The 26,656-nt window shown below is 38.7% G+C and overlaps 1 protein-coding gene across 4 annotated transcripts in view; it reads right to left on the bottom strand.

Annotated features, from left to right (window-relative positions):
• The window catches only part of LOC126458605 (E3 ubiquitin-protein ligase RBBP6), a 387,537-nt gene that overhangs the window by 232,007 nt on the left and 128,874 nt on the right, over positions 1 to 26,656 (bottom strand). For all 4 annotated transcript variants that reach the window (XM_050095761.1, XM_050095763.1, XM_050095764.1 and 1 more), the window contains exons 7-10: positions 17,244 to 17,358; positions 17,037 to 17,161; positions 11,290 to 11,456; positions 4,572 to 4,925 (exon numbers count right to left, since the gene is read on the bottom strand). In XM_050095761.1, coding sequence (XP_049951718.1) covers positions 4,572 to 4,925; positions 11,290 to 11,456; positions 17,037 to 17,161; positions 17,244 to 17,358 — 761 coding nt within the window. The remainder of the gene's footprint in view (positions 1 to 4,571; positions 4,926 to 11,289; positions 11,457 to 17,036; positions 17,162 to 17,243; positions 17,359 to 26,656) is intronic.

Raw genomic sequence — 26,656 nt, 5'->3', positions numbered from 1 at the left:
TGGCTACTCCTTCTACTCATTAGATGAATTTTTGGATGTAGTAAGTGGGTAATTCCCCTCCCCCTCACTCACTCACACACACACACACACACACACACACACACACACACACACAAATTAAGTGTCATGTAATATTTTGTGTAATGTAATATCTTGTATAGATATCTTTTATTAACCTGACACGTTCCACATCATTACAAAGTGTCGTATTCATGATTTATGGAACAAGTACTAATCTAATATAATCTAATCTAATCTAATCTAAACAGACAAGCACAGAAGTAGAACCCAACATACGGCCATCTTTTGAGTTTTAGCTAACAAACACAGTTACACATTTCTTTGTTGTAAAATGCTATGTCCCATGGCCGAGTACTGCTACGTTGCCTTACGCTGTGTGTATCTTCAATCGACCATTCAACTGTCCACAGTTGGCATGATGCCAAATCACGGAGCACATTGATACATTGTTGCGTTTGTACACTTTTCATTTTGGAAACAGTTTCTTATGCACATTATCTTTCAAAATTGGGCTCTGCCAGATGATGTACAATAGAAGTATCTGAAAATTGGTTACATTTTTGATATTTGTATGAAGAAAATTAAGCTATTTGAAACTATCTCTGATAAAATAGTTCATCAGGAACAATTCCCTACGAAATAGCACCTATAAGGTAATTTCGCATTTTCACATTTTGAGGCACAATTTGCATCTATTTCACATTTATTGCAAAATGTGAATTTTTCCAGTCCCTAACTATGAGCTTGTCATTTAAGAACTTATGTTCTGCTTATGAGTACTCCACCAAGTTATTGTTTCCGTTTTATGCATAATAATTCAACAACCAATCCAACAACCTTACTCAGGTGCTGTGAGTTTTGCTGTTATGTGTACTCGCAAGACCGGTTAGCACGTGAAGATGGCTAGATTGGTCGTCAACACTTTGTGCATGAAAATTGGAAATATATCATTAAACGAACGTATCAAGAAAACCTGAGAGATCGCATTTATAATTACTTTCAGAAAAAACATTTACTCTGACAATGAGAAACATAAGGCTCTACACCCTAAAGATCTGCATGTTCTAGTGAAAAAGAACCAACTGAAGGAAAAGTTTTCCTCCTACTTATAGAAACAGTCAAACATTGCATCAGTTGAGTACTAAACACATGGTATGGACACAGTGTTTAAACCAACAGAACTGTGCCCAAATATTTGAACACTGTAAAAAACTTAAATCCACCGCTTGCACAATAGGAGTACATAAAAGTCCTAAAGATCTGCATGTTCTAGTGAAAAAGAACCAACTGAAGGAAAAGTTTTCCTCCTACTTATAGAAACAGCCAAACATTGCATCAGTGGAGTACTAAACACATGGTATGGACACAGTGTTTAAACCAACAGAACTGTGCCCAAATATTTGAACACTGTAAAAAACTTAAATCCACCGCTTGCACAATAGGAGTACATAAAAGTCCTTGCACATGCAATCAAGTGTATATAGTAACTACAAAGAGCACCATTAACATCTGATTTAAGGAGCAGACAGCAATTGTCAGATGGGAAACGAGAACAATTTACCAGTACAGTTCAAGCACTAGGACCAGGGAACAAAATGATTTCTGTGACTCTGTCATTTCATCTAGACCCAATCAATGCTATGCTATGACATATAGATTAGATTTACTTTCATTCCAATTGATCTGTAGTGAGGACGTCCTCCAGGATATAAAACATGTCAGAAGAACAATAATACATGACAAACATTTAAAACTGAAAAAAATAAGCTAATGTACCTTCCACAGGTCCCAAGTGGAATGATCGTCTTTTTTTTTTTTTTTTTTTTTTTTTGGACACTATATGAAAGAATCATTTTACAAACACTCATTAACTAAGATTGCAATAATGCACTGAATTTAAAATTTAAAAAAAGTTTTTTTATTTATAAGGTAATAAACATATAATAGAACTACTAGAATACTTATTGACAAAGAATACATTACTGCACAGAAATGGTGCAGAAGTTAGGCTGTACACACACACACACACACACACACACACACACACACACACAAAATCAGTTGGTTCTGCTGAGAAATTCATAAACCGAATTTCATTGGTTGTTAAGCTTTTTATGGCTGCTGGCAAGTTATTGACAATGTGTGTTCCTAAATAATGCACACCTTCTTGTACAGGAGAAAGTGGCTTTAAATCCTTGTGAAGATTATTCTTCTTTCTAGTAATGATTCCATGAATTGAGTTGTAGGTTTGAAAAAGTGATAATTTTTTATGACAAATTTTTTTTTAAGCAAATTAAGTTATAGAAATTCGAAAGCACAAAAACAACTGCAACACAAAAGAAAATTATTGAAGTTAGGCAAGTTGGGGGCCTTAGTACTAAACAATGTGAACAGTACAACTGTTGCCCACTACAAGCTACGAAGGATGCATCAGAACTACTCCACGATTGTTAAGTGGATACATATAAACAGTTCTGCTGGCTGAGGTTGTGCGAGACTGTGCTTGCAGCTGTTATAGCTAGGAACAAGAAGACAATGGTATCAAAAGATACAGCCATTAAGTCACATATTTTGATACCCACAAACTTGCTCATTGAAACCTATAGAGTATTTCCCCTTGATATAGAATCATGAAATTTTGCAAGAAGAAAGGTTTCACAGTGCAAGTTAAGTGAAGAAAAATCAGAGAACTTTTAATTTATAATTATATCCTGGAACGGATGAACTGTCTATATTCATAATTAAGTTTGAATGGAACTGTTAGCGCGCGAGTCTTTCTCACATCTGGCCAATTTTTTTGGCATAATCTGTGTTTTTTTGCCAAAGCAGTGTAATTCTTTTTATCAAATATGGTGTGCTGTTTTGAGCAAATTCAATGTTATTTTTAGCTTAATCTGGTGTTCTTTTGTCAAATTCAGTGTTTTTTGTGTGAAATTCGATGTTATTTTTCCAAGTTCATTATCTTTAACCACATTTGGTATTATTTTTGGCCCAATTCCATGTTTTTTACCAAAGCTGACACTTTTGGGCAATTTGACATTTTTTTACCAAATTCAGTATTTTTTTGGCTAATTTGGTCTTGTTCTTGGGTCAAATTTGATATTTTTTTGCCAAATTTGTTGTTTCTTTTCTGCCAATTCCATGGAGTTCTGCCAAATTTCATGCTATTTTTCCAAATTTGGTGCTCTTTCACCGTCACATCAAAATTCAGTGTGTAAGAAATGAACTGTTATTATAACATAATACATGAACCTTAGCCTTGAGGAAATTAGAAGCCAATATGCAGTTTTAACATTCAATAACTATCACTATGAATATCAGTAAGCTACCATTCTCAGACTTACAAAATTTTTACATGGCAAAATTATAAACTTCACAATCTTGTACAAATGCCCAATTTTGCATTATTTTGCTGAAAAGCACTACTCAGATTATTTTTTTATTTATCATTATTTGCTTGTCTCTAGTTATAGCCCCCTGATGATTCCAGCACTGGGACATGAAATGTTAAGCAGAGAAACATGATCTTGACCACGGCCTAGAATCATCAAAACAAAAATTACTAAAGCACTTGCCAAGTGTCATTTATCACTGTAATTTTAAAATTTAGTATTGTCTAGTTATCTTTCTTGAATTCTGTGTCTGTATCACCAAGTGAGTTGCTGGATGTTTTGGAGCCACCAGTAAAAATAATATCAATGAGCACACATTTTGTGCCGAATAAACCAAATTTTGTCTTGGGTTCCTTCTTGATAGAACAACTTCATGATTATAAATGAAAAGTGCAATACTCTGAAGAAACAGTTCTGTAGTGGCATATGCAGTAATTTAACTAACAACAGAGCCATACAGCTCCTATAGCATAGCACAAAAGCAGACAACAAAGATTGAAAAACCAAGTAAAAAATGGAGAAAATTGAGGAATAAATTAGAACAGGCAACCAATTTCCTCAAGCTGTAAGTTGTGTGGCAGGTTAATACATATAATATGCCACATTAATACTAGTAAAACACACACACACACACACACACACACACACACACACACACACACACACAAAGTATTGCGAAAGGGTAGGCAGGTGGTTAACACTGATAAATTACTCTGTTCTTCATTTTTTCTATTTTGGAACTACAATGTCAAATAGGAGACAGACGGAGAGAGAGATGTGGGGTTGACTGGACGCCTAGAACTTAGAACTAATTAAACCTAACTAACCTAAGGACATCACACACATCCATGCCCAAGGCAGGATTCAAACCTGCAACTGTAGCGGTCACTCGGTTCCAGACTGTAGCGCCTAGAACCGCACGGCCACTACGGCCAGCTAGGAAGGGGATTCAGAGAGGTTTAGCATACAGGAGATGCATACTGCAAGGACATTGTGTGTGTGTGTGTGTGTGTGTGTGTGTGTGTGTGTGTGTGTGTGTGCGCGCGCGCACAATATAAATCAATCAACAGCAAATAAATTATTCCTCTACAGTTCCACATTTGCATCCCCTTAGTGCTTAAGAAGTGGCCTGCACATAGTCAAAATCTACGTACTTACCATGGGAGTCAGAAGCAGCAGAGGTGAAATCTGGAGGTGGCTCCTGCTGCAATGACGACGGAGGTATACCTCCAATTACTGGCACTGCCTGCCCCATTGTTTCAACCGAAGGTGATGATGATGATGTTTGAACAGCAACCAGTGGAGGCTTCATAGGCTGCAAGTTAGGTGGTGGCCTATGAGGCGCAAGAGGCCTCAAGTTACTGTTTATCTTGTTATATCCTGTTGCATTCTTAAAGTTATTAACAGCAGTACGTAGAAATCTATTAGGAATAAGTGTATCTGGTGACACATCCTTTTCTTTACAGTCAGGACATTCATGCTCTTCTGACTCCAGGAGTACAGTACGGATACCTATGAAATTAAAATATGGTTTCATTACACAAACATATTCACTGTTGTACAAAAATTTGAAACTCTCACGACACACACGAAAGTTTCTCCTGGGAAAAATACTATTCATCTGGCAAAGTATTATGAATATTGAATAATGACACATACTTGAAATCATAATTGATTATGAACAATAACTGAATACTCCCTTTCTTCAAGCATTGCTCCACCATTTTAGATAAGCAAGTTTAGGCAACAGAAATGATAGATCACTGCCAGCAAAACGCAGGCATCTTGCTTCAGACCTCAGACCAGCCCAAATAAAACAACTCAGAATGTACTCTGCAAAGAGCATAAAAATCTAACGCTACCATTTAATACTTTAGGTGACACTGGTAACAGACTATCTGGTTAGTAAACAAAATTATCTTTACACTGACATTGTAATAACTTATGTGTCTAAGATAACAGATAATCATTTTTGCTATATTTTTACGTCAAACAAACTTCCTTCCATTTCTCAAACAATGAAAAATACAGGATGGAATAATGACAATATTAGAAAAAGGACAGATTGCTACTCACCATGCAGCGACAATACAAAGACTGTCAAATAAGTAACCTTTTGGCCACAAAGGCCTTCTTCTGAATTACACACACACACACACACACACACACACACACACACACACACACACACACAGAGAGAGAGAGAGAGAGAGAGAGAGAGAGAGAGAGAGATGATAGGTGTCAATGGCAGCTAGACACCAGTTCCGTGTGTGTGTGTGTGTGTGTGTGTTTCTAATTCAGATGAAAGGTCTTTTTGGCTGAAACTTTACTTGTTTGACAGTCTTTTTGACATGCCTGTCTGCAAATCAACATGTAGCATGGTATATGGTGGGTAGCAGTCTATCCTTTTCGAAATCCTGTAATCTCTCCATTTCTCTGTTTGGATGAAAAAAAAAAAACAATTTTATAGTCTTTTATTAACAATGGCTTTAAGTTAATATTCTGTCCCATACAACACAATAATAATGTAATTTACTTTACTGAATGTTTATAGAAACAATATTTTTAATATATCATTAGAACTTTTTTTCATAAATAACAATATTACATAATACAAAGTCAATTTTAAAAAAAACCAATTGGAGTTGCATGAAGCATCATAAAATCTTAGATTTCCAAAATTATTTAATGACACATATATGTCAGTAGTTTGTGGCGTATAAACAGATGTGCTGGCAGTGTTGTTGTACTTAGGTGAAGAAAATATCAAACCCAATAGACTCGAATTTAAGCCGCACTCGAATCTAAGCCGCACCTGAAAAATGAGACTCGAAATCGAGGAAAAAAATTTTCCCGAATCTAAGCCGCACCTGAAATCTGAGACTCGAATTTCAAGGGGAGAGAAAAGTTTTAGGCCGCATTTCCAAATCGAAACAAAGTTGGTCCATTGTAATATGAGACACAATTTAGGTTGAATGAATGATGATACAGCTGTAGTAGTTTGGTTCGAGTCGTAAGCTTAGCAGTTAAGCTTTACCACGTAGCCGTTGTTATGCGTCAGGCGCTCCGTCCCTATTTATACGGGTAACCTTTCTTTTTCACGTGCTTCGTCTGGTTTGAATTGATTGCTTATTTTTCTTTGATCTGACAAGTGCAGTTCTCTTTGTTATAGGTGTTTCCGTCACTCAAAGCTGAAAATGCATTACTGTACTGTGTCATTTGCATTGTTTGTCGCATTCTGAAAATGAGGGTTTACGGCCTGTCGCCGCTCGCAGCATGGCTTGCTTTTGTGCACGCTACCGCCGCTTACATTTTAAAAAAACAAAGAGAGGAATCGTCTCATTAGCGAAACAATGGCAAGAGATTGCTATTCATTGCTACTTACACTGCTGCTTTCTTTGATAATGATCAACAAGAACCAAATAATAGATTGCATATGATAGATGATGTTCTGAACGAGAATTTAGCGAAAATTTTTTCCGTTTGAAAATCTTTGCAGGCGCCTCTTTAGTACATTACATTATGCCCAGAAATTAGTCATCTTAGATTTAAAAATCTAGTCAATTGCCGTGCTTCATTTCTGACTGTATCACTATTAGGCATAAGAATAATACGAATATAAACATGACATGGTATGTATATTCTTCCGCGTCTGCTGTAGTCTCACTCTAGTTTCGTAGTTTATTAGGCGGACAGGATTTAAATGAGATAGCAGCAAACACGAAAGAATACATGGCAAAATGTTTATATTCGTATTATTCTTATGGTGAAGAGAATACTGTATGTGATTCACAATTCATAAAAGTTCCTATTAGCAACGATTTCTTCTCAAAGTTAGGAAAAAATTCAGAAAGCAGAGTTGGCCATATTGACAAATATCCCGAACAGTCTTGCCAGTCGGATTTTCGTAGTACATTGAAATGCTGCTACGTTCGAAGAGGAACAATACGGAATTTGTATTTACTTTGTTGGATAATGTATGAAAATGCAGTGGTCGAAACACGGGGCGGAGAAAAAAAAGCTCGTCTTTCACCTTTTTTTTTTTTATTTATTTACTGACGCAGAGGTTTTGGTGCCAGTATTTGTCTTTGTGCCTGCGTAGCGTTACATATATTCGACGACAGAAGTTAGTTGTGGCGGCACCTACCAACATTTTTCAGAACTTCCGCTTACTTTGCACTCGATTCTAAGCCGCAGGCGGTTTTTTGGATTACAAAAACCGGAAAAAAAGTGCGGCTTAGATTCGAGTAAATACGGTAATCTAATTTATAATCATTGCACACTGAAATCTTTACATACCAAAGAGCTTATTAAGAGGACTTCACCCTGCCTATCTAACCCATGTTAATTTAGGTACATATTTGACCCATTTCTGAAAAACTATTTGATGCAGGTCATTAACATGTTTACTGTATGTTACATGATGCTAATAGAGTCAACTGTACTAATATCTATTTAGTTTTGAAGAAATACTTTTTTAAATTTATTAACAAAAAATATTAAGTTTTTCTGCAGAAAATATTTTTTTGTGAACTTTCCAATGGGGAAATATTAATGAATGTAGTACCAGAGGTGGCTTTTTATGTTATGCAGAGTCTCTGAAAATTTCATTCATTTATCTATGATAGTTTCTGATATAATGGGCCATATGTACTGAAAATTTTAGTTTGCAGGAAATTGACTTTAAAGAAAAAACTTCTGAAATTCGTTACTTACAGTTAATTAAAACTGTCCTGCCCCATATGATGGCCCTTCTTTGGCCCCTAGCAGGTCGTCCAGCTTCTTTTTCACCTTCCATTGATCATATTTTCACCAGGATTAATTCCCAACTTTTTCAGTACCCAACATTTTCCAATATTAACACAACTGAATGTAATGACAGCATCATGAACTCCTAGTTTCATTGTATGCAAGCATACAAATACAGTTTTAAGAAGGCGGTTCCAAATTATGCTGTTGAAACATTCATTTGGGTTGTGTGTCTGCCCATGCAGACATTTCCTTAGAAAGTCAGAGTGAGCCAAGTCTCTGAAAATAGGTTTAATTGCTGTAATAACAGCAGCACGAAGAGAATGCTGGTGAGAATAAGATTCTCCAGTTGCCCGAACCCTATTGTATTTGCACCATGAATTTTCTCCTAATGGACACAATCCATGACATGGCTTTTATCAGTAGAGGACTTATGGAAGAATATGGCCCAAACATCTCTCTTCATTGCTTCCAAATTTTCTTTATTTCTCCTAATTGGCTGCCCATAGCATACCTGCAAGTTTTCAATTTCAGTTTTAGCTAACAGACCCTGCCTGGTCAACAATTTTCCATCTTCTAATTTTTTTCCTCTGAAATCAACAGTTAGTTTTCTCAGCCTTGTTCCCAAATGTTTTTGAACATGGATTACACATTCTGTTTGGTTAATAATGGCATCTCCATATGGCTTAGAGTTCACCACATTGTTGTATGCCTTACTGTCACCATCACCCAAATATTTGGTGTACCGTACGCCTCTTGTTTCTACGGAGCAATGAAATATTTGTTGTACTCCATGAATTTCCATACCACCACTTGTTCCTCTAAAATTAGCCACACAGTTGCATTCTTTATGTTCATTGACTTTACAACATTTGCAATATTTGGACATTATCTCCACAACTAACACTTTACTGGTGTCTACACTCATGGCAGTCACTACTCCACTCAGAGAAGTATTTCCCCTTTTCTGCCAACTTCCATCAAGTGCAATTGCAATATCCGAACATCCATCATTTTCTTCCATTGCTTCCCTAGCAGCCAGTTTCATGCTTTCCTCGCTGACCTCACATACACCTTTCTCTAATATTGCACTTCAGTCTTTCAAATTTATTTGGTGGTTGATGTAAGTTCATCACTGAACAAAATGTTCTCCCTGTATCCATGCCCTTGCCAATGGATTGTAAGGCATAAACTAATCTAGTATTGATTTCATAAGGGCCACTTGGATCTGGTTTTGAAGAACTCATAAATTAAATCACAGCTGAACATTTAGTGCAAATTAAATCCAAAGCAATTGCTAGGCCTTTTCTCCCACTGGCTCTCTCACAAATTTTCAAACTCTGTGACTCACCACACTGTCTACATTGTACAAATTTAGAAATTACATCTGATAACACTCTCAAATTTATAATAATGTTACTGCACCCCTCGTCACTTACAATAAATTTGTTATAACTCTCTTGAAATGGTGAGAGCTTCTTTGATGATGCCCTTGTTGAAGAATTACAATTAGAGACATCATTGCCAGGCAACATAACCTCTTGTACAGAAAGCTTTCTAAAGAGGTTTCCTATAAATTGTCGTTTCTCAAAAATGCCTTTATGTTTAGCCATCTTCAATAAACACAACAAAACACACTAAACAAGCACTCCAAATGTAAGTATAACAACTACTCGCAATCGCACTTGAACAGAACTAACCGCGTGTTTGAAAGCATGTTGTTTACCAACAGCAGAAACAAAAGAATACCAACCGTTGCATTCCCAGGGTAGCCAACACACTCAGGAGAAGAAAAAAATTCCTAACGTGCAATGTAGGGGATATAAAGATCTAAAATATATGCAGAAAAGTGGGGTGGGCGACAGAAATGTGGGGTGGGCGACAGAAATGTAATGTGGGCGACAGAAATGTAATGTGGGCGACAGAAATGTAATGTGGGCGACAGAAATGTGGGCGTGGCACATAAACACACGTGGTAGGAAAGTGCTCTTTAAATGCTCAAAAAAAAAAAAAAAAAAAAAAAAAAAAATTCAGCAAAATCCTTTTCAGAGTACTTAAATAAAACCTTAATCTATTAAAATGAAAACTGAAAATCGAGGTGTCCCCCCCCCTCCATACCCAGGGTTGCTGTTTTGTTTCAAATAAAATACCCATAAATGACAATAATAACAGCAATCCTTAACACTCTTTCAGTGTCACTGAACTGTGAACATACTAACCTCATTTTCGTCCGACATTTCCGCTGGTATTTTAGCAACACTTCGTACTGCGAAAACGCAAGTTCAGTATTGCAAAGAATAGAGCACCTGTGTCGTCTGCTAGCTGCTTCGTGTTCGTGGCGCTGTGCGCGCTGCAGTGCGCATGCATGGATGTGCGGCCGATTGCTTTTGATTGGCTTGAGCAACGCGAACCGACAACAGTGCTTCGGTTCTCTAGACCCAAACGGTATCGCTACCGAAATGCATACTGAATAATGCAGGGACTCTAATTCGAGTACTAGACCGTCCACTGCTCTTGAGTACCGAAAAGATCGGCACAATGGTGAAAAGATACAGAATAGGGCCCCTGGTCTGAACTCAAAGTAATTTTTCTGGTCATGTTCTTCCGTCTATAATTGTTTCTTTTCCAGTTCTTTCCTTTTACTTTCGTTTAACCCCCTGCCCTCTAAGCTTTGTAATTTTTCCATCTTTTTAGCTGATTTAACATACTCCTACAGCCATTTGTTTCACTTCTGAATCCTCGTTTTATAACCTCATCCAATACCAACAACACATTCTTCCCTCTCATTCTCCTTTGATATAAGTTCTTGAATTAGTTCTCATGTAACTTTTCTTATATTCTAAGCCTTATCACTCTCTTTACTTCCTCCTGCTAGTAGGAGCCCCTAGCAAAATGTTGCACCTTGGAATATATTGTCATAGAGAGAGAGAGAGAATCATACTCAGAATGACAAATGCAACTGCGCAGTCTGCACATCCACTGGTCCCACTCCAATCAATCGAGTGTGTCAGTATGATGAATAAATTTACTCTATCCTCAAACCAAAATTTCTACTAGTTCAGAAGAAACACATTGAGTAATGCTACTAATTATACCAGCCAAAAAAGATAGAAGTTAATAGACTCACATTCATCACAAAATGAATTGCCACAGCATGGTATCATGACAGCATCTGTTAGCAAATCTTTACAAACAGAGCATTGTAAATCTTCTGGTATTTCTGGTTTCTGAATAATAGGTTCTGGTTCATGCTGAAATGGTGGCTTCTCTTTCTTCCCTTCCTTGTACGCCTGACTGCAATGAAAATAACATTATTAATAATGTTGACATAGGAGAACATTAATATAGAAAATAACGCTGGACCCAGACAACTGAGAAAACAATAGAGAGATTGATCACCAGGTCCCACCAATTTAACCCAGTAACACTTCCTCTTTTTCATGTCCACGATTTCTATAAATGACACTACCTCGTAATAGAAAGTGACTTCTAGGACACACTTGCGAACACAATTTGCTTACATCATTTTATACTGGATTATAAATATGTATAAATATAGGAATATTCTACAAACTTCCACATTTGGATAAATTATAAGTGTTTGATTGGTTAAAATGTTTGATTATTTGCACTTTTTGGGAGATGCAATAAATAATGGATGTTTTGATAGGTCATATCATCATTGTTTCTTTGCACAGTGTTGTCTATGGTCAAGGAAACAATGATGAATTAGTTACAAGGTTCAACTGCCGAGAAAGGTGTACTGTGTTCTCAGAATGTCTAACCAAATGATTTAAGTGTCTTTTGTTAGGTGACAAACTTCAAATTTGCCTTTGAGGGGATGCAGTTACAAAGTGAGGGTCTAAGTTGGGCTTACTTCAGTTCACCTTCTGTATGATCATAAAACACAAAAATTCCACCTTCCATAAAAGCTCTAAGCTCTGTGGTATAAAGAAATACTAAGAAAAAACAGGTTGTTAAATTTCTAACACTGGGAAGAGTCTCGCACAACTGGTGAAACGAACACTCATAATAGTCCTTCAAATGAACTACCATAGAAAGAAAAGCTCATAACCTTTACCTCAATACTTGAGAGCTGGCACTGGTACATTACTGGACAAAAAAATGATATGACCTTAAACATTAAGCAAGTGGCCAAGTAGAGCAAATCTGCAGTTCGAAATTTGTGAACTATATGAACTGCCAATTCTTTCAAAAGGATATACTCTAGAACAAGGCCGGCCACAGTGACCCAAAGTGCACACATGCAATGTGTGCTGGCTGCAGGCAGGCCAAGGCGTGGCCAGGCACTCGGCTCTGCACAGTCCTCCTCAGAAGTACTTGGTACAGTGCAATATTTCATTTAGTACTCCGATGCACCAGTTTTCGGTCAGCACAACTATTAGTTCAGCAGAATTGTGATGTCATCACTGTATAACCTTAGCTACCTGTTCATGATATGAACAAAAGGGAATGATAAAAGAGAGGGATGAGAATTCTCAATTCTCCTATGTGTGACAGCTACTGCATATTTGCTATGAAACAAAATTCCAGTATCATACAGAAAGGAAAGATTTAGTTGACAATGAAGCAGCAAAAAATTACAAAGATCGACAGATGGGATCCACTGTACATCAAAAAGCACTTTGTGTTAAATTTACAGACCTGAGCTGGTGAAGAAATTGATGATACGAATAGTAAAATTTCTGAAGTCTTGCACATGATTCCATTCTCAGTTGCAACAGTTTTCAATGGAACTAGAGTATGGCGAATTCATATATCATTGAAAAGTACGTTGGGTAAGTGAAGAGGCATCCCTGGAACACCAGATCATATCTGACGTGATCTGGGCTGGAACAATTTTTCAATTTATAACTCGCTAGTGTTGAATTTGTGAAAGGAAAATGGAGTGCAAGAACAAAAAGTATAACATACAGAATGTATGTGCAGAATTCGCTTTTTAAGCATACCTGACTTTACACTGTCCATAGTGCAAGGCAACTTATCGCTGATTTGATGGAGATGCTTTTAAAAAGAAAATCACGTTATAGAAGGGACACATACTGACACAGACAGTCCACGAGTTCACTGCATTTAAGAAAACCCGAGGTTTAAGGAATTCCATGTGGCCTTGAAAGACCTACAAGGATAGTTTTATAAATATTTTGTGGACACTGTGAATCTTACATCTGTTCCCCCAAAGCTGTTTTCGAGATCATTTGCCGTTTCAGCTGAAAGTGCACCTGTGCAAGCGCAGATTTAACTTATTGACATGAATAGTGATTCCAGTGTTAATGACAAATCTTTTCACATTAAAACTGTCCTGGACGTCAACACTGCTTTCTTTAGGTATAGTTTCAAAGTTTCCATAATGAGGTTACAAAAGTGCTACAATATTTTGGCCAACATATTTGTGTGAGAGACCTTTTTATGAGTGTGAAACTAAATAATATATGGCAATGACCAACCAACAAAACCTACCAAATCTCAGGATAGCCAACAGGGAGTTTGAAAGGGTGAGAGACTTCAAGTACCCTTGGGTCGACTATCACTGAGACAAATGACACTGGCAGCGAGGTGAAAGCCAGACTATCAGCAGGTAACAGATGCTATTTTGCAGCGTTACCCACTCTTAGGAGTTCGCTTCTATCACGAAAATCCAAAATCCTCATTTAGAAAACAATTATAAGACCATTTGTTACATATGGTGCCAAAATCATGACTGTAAATGAGGAAAGGATCCTTAGCATATGGGAGAGAAAGGTGCTACGTAAAATATATGGCCCAATATATGATCAAGAAGTTTGGCGCATTCGTACGAATGCATGACTACAACGCCTTTTTGAAGAACCTGACATTGTCACTACCATTAAAATAAGAAGACTGCGGTGGGCAGGGCACGTGGTCAGAAAAGAAGAAGACGGAGCATGTAAGACGATTTTTTATGGCAAGGCTGGATGCAGACGGCAAAGGGGACGTCCCAGAAAGAGGTGGGTGGATGGAGTTGAAGAAGACATGAAAAAGCTGGGTGTCAGAGGATGGAGACGGAAAGCCATGGATCGGATAGAATGGCAGGATATTGTGATGCAGGTCAAGGCCCTTCAAGAGCTGCAAAGCTGAGGAGTGGTAGTAGTAGAAACTAAACAAGTCGTGATTACATAGGAACTTGAGCGTGAAACTCTGTGAAATGGTCTGCATCTGTCCATTTGCTGACAGTTTGTACCAGATAAAAATTATATTATCTCTTTCACACACCAAAAATAATTAAATAATAATGAAACTCTGTTTTGTTTGTGATCTATGGTGTTTAGAAATGTGAAATATAAAACCAAGCAGCATGCACTGTGACTGGATTGCCATTGAAATGTGGCACAGTTCCCCTCCCTCTCTCACACTCAGTGTGGCATGGCAGTGGGGGTAACATGTAGTGAGACTGAGCCAAAATCTTGGCCGCTCCTGCTCTAGAACTATTATATGGACAAGACTGGATTATTTTACAAGTGCCTTCTGGGGAAGACCTTCATTATCAGTTAACAAACAACATGACATTCCTTTAAGTGTTCCAGAAACAGTTTATATATCATAATGATCTTCAACAGACAATGCTAAATCAATATAAGAAAGCATGTATAAAACAACAAAACTGGAATAACAAGGGATTCTGGCAATTATTCTGAGTACTTGTAGCATTTGTTAATTTCTCCACTGATTACTTACCCTAAATAATCTTCCACTCCACAGCAGAGTGTCTTCGGATCTGAAATTTCCTGACAGGATAGGACAAATGATCACAACATTACTCAAACTCTAATCCTTCCCTTTTGGCAGTAATTCTATTACCAAATAATCTATCCAGGTTAAACACTGCTGAGAGGTACTGGCAGAAGTAAAGCTGTGAGGCCAAGTCTGCTTGGCTAACTATACCAGTAAGAGCATTGCCCGCAAAAAGCAAGGTTCCAAGTGTGAATCCTCGTCAGGCACATAGTTTTAATCTGCCAGAAAGTTTAATTCCTTAACCTGCTTCTCATTTGTTTTTTAAACTCAGAAGAGAGATGTAGAACTACAGCCACATCAAATGAAACCCCTACGAGTGAAAGTAGCCACTTCTGCATAATTGTTCAGCAATAGATGTGTTCACTCCCTTTGTTCTGAAGGGGCTGCTCTCGCCATCCAAGCTGTGCACTCCATCCATCAGACGCAGTTCTATCAGTTGTTTATGCACCAGTTTTCACTTTGGTACACCTAACAGAAACTACTGACTCACTGAATTATTGGTCACACTGGCACAATCTGGTAATGCAATTGTTTGCACACTCAATAGCTGTTCCATTTGTGAGCAGGCTTCAGCTGTCAAATTGTACACCCCTACTATGCTGTGGCTGCTCACAATGGAACCCCCACCACTACTCCTGCCCCCTTGCATAGTGTGCAATCTGAGCAGGTACAAAAGAAGTTATTTTGTGCCCACTTTACAAGAAAAGACAGTTCCTTCACCATTTCGCCATATCTGACTCGAGATCACCATCACGATCTTTTTCTTCTTTTCAGATGTACCACTCCATTTTTTAATCTTTTAAAGTTTAAACCCTTTTTAACCTTCCCCAATCAATTCTAGGGTAGTGTCATGTATTTTTACCTGTGCATGTTGCCAGTATTAATACTTCCATTTCCTGAAGGTAAGTACTGGCCAGCATTCCATCTCCATTTTACAGTTTTCTTGAGTGAACTTCACTTTTAATGTCAAGTATAAAACTGCACTTGAAACAGCCTGAATATGTATTCAATATAAACATGAGGCAGAAATGCTGGGAAGTACTTACCTTCAGAAATGTCAGCACACGCACACGCACACACACACGCACACGCACACACACACACACACACACGCACACACACACACACACACACACACACTTAAAAAACTGATAGTTCCAAAAGTTAGGACACTGAATGTATGTTTATGTGAGTACATCACAGTACTTTCATTGCTCCTGTGAGTACATACTGGCCAGTAATTATGCTTCATACTTTTATGATTTTCTGGAAAAGTGTCACTCACTCTGAAACGAGAAAGAAAACAGCAACTCAACTGGTAAATAAAACTTGGTGGCGCAGTGCATTCGTATCTGAAACAACTGGGTTTTAAATAATAACCTTCTCTGCTTACTCGGACCCCAGGTTTTCATGTTCCATCCTTAATGACCTTAATATCAGTGGGATGAGTGCTAACCTCCATTAACTACAGCCAAAAAATGTGAACTACACAACAATAAAATGAAATGGTGACATCATAACTGAGGTCTTGCAATCATATTACTTTTATCAGTATCAAATATTTTGCATCTCATCCGCAACTTTTTTTTATCAACATACATGTCAATGTAAACATCAGTTTCAAAAGCAGCAGTCTGAAGTCTCATGATAATGCACTTCACACTGATAAGGTATGCATGACAAAGAAGATTGTGCCTAAGGCATAGAAACTGGTCACATGTTGGTAAAAATACTTTGGGTTCAAAAAAGAAACAAAGAAAACATCATTAACACAGAAATTTTGTAGACCTATGTTACGATTGGTTTTCAGTTGAAAAGTAGTTTTCCATACAAAGGCTCTTCTGGATTTTCATCTATTGGGATTTTATTTTTTATAAGGGGAAGAGAATACCAACGGATTTTCTAAAAGGATAACATTCATTGCTTGCTGACAAGGTATTCTTACCTTAAACTGGTAGCCTAAAAGCTAGTTATATCTCTATGTTGTTATGTGTGTGTACGCAACAGAAAAGATAAATGCATGTAACTTCAACTAAACCAACTGCTGGGATTAATGTCTCAACACAAACAAAATTTTATACAGTTTAGATGAGCACTCACTGATCTATTGCTGGTACAGCAAAATGTCCTGTTGGTGTCATCATGGCCCCAGGTACGCTTGGTCCCTCAACTGGAACCATAAAACTACGAGGAATGCCAGTACTCTTTTTTATTTCAATTGGTTCCTGGAACAAAAATAGTAGTTACATCCTGAACTTCAAGAAAAAACAGTACCAGCAAATCTGAAGAATGATTAACCAAAATTACCAAGTTTGTGCCTAAAGGACAGTTCTTTATCCAGTGCCCAGGCTGATGACATTTGTAACAACGATAATTTGAAGGAACTTCCCCCATCTGATTTGCACCGCGAATTTTCATGTAGCTAAAATAAAGCAATAAACAGTAAGAATCATCAATGCAAATGGCTTTAAACTAGAACTGCAGAAAGAAAATGTAATTACAGGACTAGATAAAAAAAAGAAAGAAACCAGCACATATTTTCAATTTCAAATAGAGTTAGCAATAATCTTTGAGGATATAATACACTGAAGAGCCAAAGAAATTGGTACACCTGCCTAATATTGTGTAGGACCCATCCCAGATGTGCTCAATCATGTTCATGTTTGGAGGGCAGCAAATCAGAAGAGCATTCCTGGAGCTACTCTGTGGCAATCCTGGAGATGTGAGGTGTCACAAGGTCCTGCTAGAATTGCCCAAGTCCGTTGTAATGCACAATGGACATGAATGCACGCAGGTGATCAGATAGGATGCTTAAGTATGTGTCACCTGTCAGAATCGTATCTACACGTTTCAGGGGTCCCGTATCAAGCATCCACACCATTATATAGCCTCCACCAGCTTGAACAGTCCCCTGCTGACATGCAGGGGCCATGGATTCATTGAGGTTGTCTACGTCCATCCACTCAATATAATTTGAAGCTAGACCCATCTGGCCAAGCAACATGTTTCCATTTATAACAGTCTGTGTTGATGGGCCCAGGCGAGGCAAAAAGTTTTGTGTCGTGCAGTCATCAAGGGTACAGGAGTGGGCCCTCGGTTCCGAAAGCGCATGTCAGTGATGGTTTGCTGAATGGTTTGCAAGCTGACACTTGATGGCCCAGCACTGAAATCTGAAGCAATTTGCAGAAGGGTTGCACTTCTGTCATGTTGAATGATTCTCTTCAGTCATCATTGGTCCCATTCTTGCATGATCTCTTTCCAGCCAAGCGATGTCGGAGATTTGATGTTTTACCTGATTCCTGGTGTTTATGGTACACTTGTAAAATGGTCCTATGGGAAAATCCCCACTTCATCGCTACTTCAGAGGTGCTGTGTCCCATCGCTTGTGCGCCGACTATAACCCCACGTTTAAACTCACTTAAATCTTGATAACCTGCCATTGCAGCAGCAGTAACTGATCTAATAACTATGCCAAACACTTATCGTCTTATATAGGCATTGCTGACCGCAGCATCGTATTCTACCTGTTCTTACATATCACTATATTTGAGTACGCATGCTTGTGCCATTTTCTTTGGTGCTTCAGAATATAGACAATGGTAGCTGTAACAATAAGTAGTGATCTTCAACAGACAACTGCCTCACATTGATATACCTCGACGAAGAAAGAGAGGGAGAGACTAGAAGTACCAAGCAAATAATACAATAATTACTGAATGTTGAGTAAGTGCAGAAAATTCAAAATCCTTAAACGCAATTATTACACTTGTCGGTAAAAAAAAATCTGTTATAGATGTAATTGATACAGTATCTTTTTGATGTCCCATCCGCACTTTCTATTTTTATGTTCTGACTGATCTCATGAACCCCTGTACAGATTTTCATCTGGTTTTAATAGATAGGCTGATTCACAGGGACGTCTTATGCACATAACTTACAAATACGTTGTGAAAAGTGGATGAATTGAAGACTTCCACTACTGTGAAAACAAATACATTGACACCTAATAGTAAAGCCACCATAACTCCAGAGAGCAGCGAAGCTTTATCAGAATCAGCGTCAGGTATGGTGATCTAGCATTGAAGCACATGCCTAGAAACCAAAAGGTTCCAGGATGCCTTTTAACCTAGCATTCACTTCTCAATGATGTCGAGACTCAACAGAAATGAAACGTGGTTAGGAATCCACATTAAAAGTGCCCCTTTACACATTTGGATAACTTTGGATTCCACATTAAATTGCAAACCACTTTTCCCTGGTTGGTTAACTGGTTAGACACACACAAGTCACCGAAGTGACATCCAATTGAAAGACTTGCATCAAGCCATTGAGCCACATGAAATTACTATTACCAGAAGTTATACAGATATTCTCCTTTCATATTTATTATAAATTCAAGTCCTCAGCCACCTTAATCCGCCCGAATGTGAAGGCTGATCTAAGCAACTCCCCCAGGGGTTTTTTTACTTGCACCTCACTCCCACTGGAGTCAGCAAGTTTTTAGGAGGAACAAATGTTATCTGTTCTATCTTTCACTGGTGTTTGGAGTGACATCTCATGGAAATGATTGGAGCTGTGAGTTACTGCACTGCCTGTGGGGGCAGGAGCAGGGCACAGCAGCGACTGCCTGCAAACAACCAGCTCTCATAGCCAGTATAGAGCACAAAGTCAGCTGGTGGCTGCCCCACCGACTAATGAGCAGCCTTGGCACCTTTAAACCCAACTCCCATTGATAGGCAGGTTGCAGTAAGTTGCGTGAAATTGATGATATTCAGTTATCTAATATTGTGCTCTGAATTTTAACCATAACTCTACCTACCGAACAGTTTAAAAAAAAAAAAAAAAAAAAAAAAAAAAAAAAAAAAAAAAAAAAAAAAACAGTAAGCCAAGAAAGCTACCAGATTGTAGATATTTAGTGCTACCCATGTGAAACTGTAGCAGACTGCTAGTGCTTTATAAACTATACTGAAAAATAAAACACGGGAAACTATTCTCTGACAACCAGCAACTCAATTATTAAGCCACAGCATACAGTTACCAAATCAGTGTTTTACCCCCTATAATAGTAACAAGACAGTGCCCTGAAAGTAATCAATGAGTAAAAAAAAAAAAAAAAGAAGAAGAAGAAGAAGAAGAAGAAGAAGAAAAAAAAACTGAAAGGCTGGCCCTCCAACGTAGCGACAAAAAGAAGGGGATCAAGGTAACATCATTACATTGACAATGGAACATGATTTTGATTAATAAAATTTCTTTCTGGCATCAAAATTAGCAGCCAGTACAACACAAATGAGAGATAAGCATGTAACTGTGAAGGTCTGAAACGCAGCAGTGTAAATGTTTGGAACACTATTTGTAAATTACAGTAGGTTCATAAGAAACAAAAAAATCATCGCAGTCTTTCACAAGATGGCAGCTAACTGAAATGTACAGGTATTTTGTCATATGCAAACAGAAGCTGTCAATAGTTTGTAGTGCTTGATCTGAGCTGATTTGGTGGTGAATACCTGTGTTGGTGTCTATTCTTGTCATGTAACTGATGCTTTAACATTATCCAGTATGTGTAAGTAACTTGTGTTAACCAAATTTCTGTTAAATGTAACACAGGCCTAATTTTTCAATCTATAAAGCACAATAAAGCTTATATTGCAAATTTGCACAGCAATTTCCATTGAAATTAGGTCTGACAGTACCAGGAAGAACATGTACTGAAAAAAACAATGTAGATAGAGCATTCTCTACATTATTTAAACTGAATTTGCAGCACAGATTTCCGAAGTACCCATATGAACAGAAATAACAATATTATGGAAAGACAGATTGCTACTCACCATATAGATGAGATGTTGAGTCACAGACAGGCACAAAGGAACATTTAAGCTTTCAGCCAAGAGGACACACACACACACACACACACACACACACACACACACACACACATCTCCAATCTGATGGGGGTAATGGGAGTAAAGAGGAGATATTGAGTGGGGAGGGGGAGGGGTAATATGGTGTGGGGGGTGGGGGGGGGGGGGGGGAGAGAGTGTAGTGCTGCTTGTGAGCGAGTGCAGGGACATGGTGGGAACACGGTCAGAAGACTAGTGCGTGCATTGGTGAAATAGAAGTCCGTGTAGTGCTGGAGTGGGGCAGTGGGGCAGGAAAGGGGACGGGTAGGTGGAAGACAGGGACTAGTGAAGTTTGAGGTCATGGGGGTTACATGAACATAGGATGTACAGCAGGAGAGGCCCCACCAGTGCAATTCAGAAAAGCTGGTGTTATTGGGAAGGATCCAGTTGGATTTCTGGAATGGGGTCACAGTAGCAGAGTTTGTAGGTGAATAAATCTGACACATCTCCATCATGCAATCCCAGCAGTTCAAAAGTACAATGGTGGAGCCTCACAAAGGGAAGCACTCTGCCAGCTGTCAGATTCAGATTCTTACAAACCCTGTCACAGTGTACCTGTTAAAGAAATTGAATAAGTTCTCCGATTCCTCCTAAAATCCTTATGCTCATCCCAGAACCTCTCAACCGATCCTATCTCTCCCCAACCCCACCATTACCTGCATTCTTACCTTCGAAATGCTTCCTCAAGTCTGCAAACCCAGCCAGCTATGACATATCATTGTGACTGGTTGCTGTGCCTCGCTGAGTGAATCTCTGCTCTCGTGTACCAACACCTTTAGCCCATTATCCAAAGCCGACCCTCCTACTTAAAAGACACCAACCATTTCCTCTGCCCACTCGCCATTGTTTCTGTTCCTTTATCACATGGCACCTTCTTTATCACTGTTTATACTACCTCCCTTTAAACTAACATCCCAAATGCCATTGGCCTATCCCTATTGAACACTACTTTTCCCAGTGCCCCAAGGATTTGTACTTCAGTCCACAATCAAACCTACCAACCACCACCAATACCTCCAACTCCCAAAATCTGGCACCCACTCCATATCAAGAAGTCCCTTCCATCAAGACTATCCACCTGTGCTTCTTTAGTGACACACAGTTCCTTTCCAAATACACCAAGGGTCTCACTGAGGCCTCCAAACATTGAAATTACTTTCCACACCTTGCCTCCCATGCCTTATATCTCCAGTCAACGACCGCCTCCTACACACACCATTTGGTGACAAGGAGTAATTCTCTCTTAAATCAGTATCTATGTCAGAAACCAAAATGATGATTAGCCTGCCTACCCACTACCCTTCCCACAACTCCCACAGTGGTATTTTATTTAACTTAAGCAATATCCTCGTCCATCTCTACTTTGCCTCTGACCCCAGCCTCTTGCCTCACGTCTCACATCCTGCAATGGACCTAGATGCAAGACCTTTCCTCCATATCCTCCAACCACTACCTAATCCAGTCCAGTCACATGCATCTTCCATCCCATCAAAGATAGGGCTACCTGTGAAAGTAGCCATGTGATCTATGAACTAAACTGCAACCACATGGGCATTGCAACTAACAAGCTATCTGTTCGCATGAACTCTGAAGAAGACACATCTGGACCACACAGTTGTTAAACATACTGCCCAAAACAATGTGCTTCACTTTGATGACTGCTTCACAGCCTGTGCCATTTAGATTCTTCCTAACAACACCTGCTTTTCTTAAATGTGCAGGTGGGAACTCTCCCTGAAGTATATCCAAGTATATGCTACATTCCCTTCTCCTGTCCTCCACCCAACTACCCCCTTCACTCTCCCAATCCAGCACTACACAGACTTCTATATCACCAAACCACCCACTGATCTTTTTCCCCTTCTCTACATCTCTCCTTTTTACCTCCCCAACCTCCAAACTTCACCACACACCACAATCCTGCTCCCACAATGTCCCACAAACAGCACTACACTTTCTCCCAACCCACCCTGTTGAACTTCTCTCTCCCTTCCTCATACTACATCCTCATCCCTATCACCCACAACTGCTTCTCACATCAGGTACTGTTGGTGTTCACAGTCCGGCCACAAACAGGGGTGACACGTGTGTGAGCTGTGCTTGCGTGAATGTGTATGTATTTTCTATTTTGGAAGAAGGCTTTTTGGCTGAAAGCTTTAATGTACTCTAGACATTTTGTTGCACATGTCTGTGACTTAATGCCTCCTCTATATGATGAGTTGCAATCCATCCTTTTCGTAATATTGGTATTTCATCCTGAACTTTAATCTGTTTCATATCAGTAGAAATGATCAGTAAAAACAAGTAAATAACAACAGGTATTAGAAAATGCTCTCAGACCCTTAAATATCTCAGTTCCCTAATAAAGAGCTATAGTGAGCCACAATTTCTAAACTTATGATGATCACAAGAAGGTCTACGGGATGGTATTGCTTGCTGCAAGGACACCTTCCCAAAAATATTATTTAATGTTGAAACGAAAAGTAAAACAAGCTGGATGAATATAAAACAGGGAACAGAAAAAACAAACAGCTAAGGGTCAGAGACAGACCAATAAACAAACCAAAAGTAATAGAAAATTTTGTGTTGATTATTTTTCTAGTACTCCAGAAAAGTTAAAACAGTGACGATACCCAATAACCCAACAATGAAACTGATGGCAGAAAAATAGATCTACAAAAGAAAGTTAATATACAGCGACATACAAAATTAAAGGTCTTTATCTTTACTACGACCATATTCAAAAACCATAGCATCAGTTGGGAAAGACGAACTAATGATTTACCTGAAAAAATATAAGCTCCATAGTGAAGTACAATTTGGTTTCTGTTGTACCAGAAGTATACAGTACTGCATGTGTCATAGAGAAGTTAACTGAAGTGGTACTCCATACACAAGACAATGGTAACAGTGTAACAGATATATTTTTGGACAATGCTGACCCTAAAATTCAAACGAATGCTTCAATAATTAGAAATGAGAGTAGCAGCAAAGAAATGGTTTCTATTATATTTGGAAAACAGTATACAGAAGATGAAGGTAGTAAACGCCCCAAATAAAGTTTCAATAAAACATCTATCAGGACCAAAATATATTAATAAATGAGTTTGTAAATGTAGTATATCTTACGACCCTTAGTATTCTCCACCAAATAATACTGAAAAAATTCTTTTTGGAAATCTCAGCAACATCTTCATTACAGAATTCCATAGAGAAAGCAAAAGAAAACCTCAGGAATGTTTACAATTGGCCTATAAATAATGAACTTGTACCAATCATAAAAATATTAATTTTATTTAAAGTGTGAAAATACGAGGATGTGTGGAAAAGTAATTAATCCAATTTCTTTATTATATTCTCAATATTGGTTTAGGTATTATATTTTAAGCATATTACATAGTCCAGAATGAGATTTTCACTCTGCAGCGGAGTGTGCACTGATATGAAACTTCCTGGCAGATTAAAACTGTGTGCCGGACTGAGACTCGAACAACGGGACCTTTGACTTTCGTGGGCAAGTGCTCTACCCACTGAGCTACCCAAGCACGACTCACGGCCTGTCCTCACAGCTTTACTTCTGCCAGTATCTCATCCCCTACCTTCCAAACTTTACAGAAGCTCTCCTGCGAACCTTGAAGAACTAGCATTCCTGAAAGAAAGGATATTGGTAGGGCACTGGCCCGTGAAAGGCAAAGGTCCCAAGTTCGAGTCTCGGTCCGGCACAGTTTTAATCTACCAGGAAGTGTACACTCCGCTGCAGAGTGAAAATCTCATTCTGGAAACATCCCCTAGGCTGTGGCTAAGCCATGTCTCCGCAATATCCTTTCTTTCAGGAGTGCTAGTTCTGCAAGGTTCGCAGGAGAGCTTCTGTAAAGTTTGGAAGGTAGGAGACAAGATACTGGCAGAAGTAAAGCTGTGAGGACGGGGCGTGAGTCATGCTTGGATAGCTCAGTTGGTAGAGCACTTGCCCGCAGAAGGCAAAGGTCCCGAGTTCGAGTCTCAGTCCAGCACACAGTTTTAATCTGCCAGGAAGTTTCATGAATATCAGGTAACCGAAAAATTGGGACTCATACGGAGGCAAACAGACAGTAGTTTTTCCCTTGCTCTATTTGCAAGTGGAACAGGAAATGAAATGACTAGTAGTGATACAAGATACCTTCCACCATACTTGTCGAGTACGTATGTAGATGCAGGTGAACTGTAAAAAATATGGTTATAACATTCAACTGCAGGAAAACAAAAGTAGTAAGTTCATACAAACACCTGTTTGAAGAGTTGAGGATTTACCATATGAGTAGAGCTGTTAACTCATTACCATCTTTAAGGAAACTATGAATAATTGTTGCACTAACAGTTATGCTCAAGATCAGCCAACAAAGTCAGCCTTAACTTACAATTATTAATTTTTATCATGTAAGTAAACATTACAATAAATTTTTACTAAACAGTAGAGGATTGTTACCTAAAGACAAGTAAAAATGTTGGTATTGGTAAAATATGCAGAATTGTGTGTCTTGTGAAAAAACTGTGCGCCAAGAATCTGTAATGGAAAAACTAACTGCCACCTATCTGTCTAAGCTCAGCATCTCTTTCAGTAAGAAGTGATGTTTATTCATTTTTCAGAGAAAGAAATGGGAAATGACAAAGAAAGTAATGGAGAGACAGGGATACCATCATGGTCCTGACGTCAGCTGAAAGAACGTGTGTGCATTATACAATTATCTGTAAACCACCAGGTATGATTACTTAAATTTAGATGAATTTGTTTGAGAGCCTCTTGTCCTACAGTCCACAAATTTACAAAGATCCTTTGTCCTGTTGAAAACTAATTTAAAGCAACTGCATGAAACTTCAGTGTCTCACAATTTTCAGTATCTGAGAGTGTGCAGTTAAGTGTGCAAAAGTAACTTGTTAATAGAGAATACAAGCTTGGTTTTCCTGTTCTTGTGAACACAGGAGAAAACTGTGTTTCAGGGAATTTTGTTACACATTTTCATTTAATAAGTTTCTTGTGGTGGCCATTTTTGCATCAGCTGCATATATATTACCGTGGTTGCTCATTAAGTTTTCCATTTATCTTGTGCACCTAGACGAGTTTCACCTTAATTACAAGGCATCTTCAGTGGGTATAAGATCATTGTCTCAATCATCATTTTTAATGGTGGTGGTGTGTTGGGGCTTATGGGCGCTCAACATCGAGGTCATCAGCGCCCTGACACACATTAAAAGGAACGAATGTGGACAGACCTAAGAAAACTAAAGCACACACTCAAAGAAAGCAGGAAAAGAAGGAAAATGCTACGTAAGAAAGTAAAACCTAAGGAAAGGGGAAACATAGCAACAAGAATGTCACAGGAAATTGTTATTGGCTGGCCACTTACATAAAACATGAGTGGGCTTGTCACACAGTGAGCAAATTAAAATCCTCTCCCTAAAATCTTTGTAAAAACATTTGACAGGGCACAGAACTTTAAAACTTGAACCACATTCGTCCGAATGTTGCCTAAAAGAGATGGCAGGTCCGCTGGCAAGTCAGCCCCGACCCGCTGGTCAGAAAATAAACCGCAATCCAATAAAACGTGGCGTACAGTGACCTGGACGCCACAAGCACCACACATTGGAGGGTCCTCTCGCCGGAGCAGGAAGCCGTGCGTCACAGGGCTGTGGCCTATTCGAAGCCGAGTGAGGAGAACCTCGTCCCGTCGATGGGGCTGAAAGGAAGTACACCACACACGTGTTGTGGGCTTGACTATACGGAGCTTATTGTCAGTCACTTCCAGCCACTCATCCTCCCACCGACAAATGACCTGTGAGCTCAAC

This window comes from Schistocerca serialis, chromosome 2 (assembly GCF_023864345.2).
Source record: "Schistocerca serialis cubense isolate TAMUIC-IGC-003099 chromosome 2, iqSchSeri2.2, whole genome shotgun sequence".
Classification (NCBI taxonomy): Eukaryota; Metazoa; Arthropoda; class Insecta; order Orthoptera; family Acrididae; genus Schistocerca; species Schistocerca serialis.
Note: the sequence above shows the minus strand (reverse complement) of the source record. Positions and strands in the feature narration are given on the sequence as shown.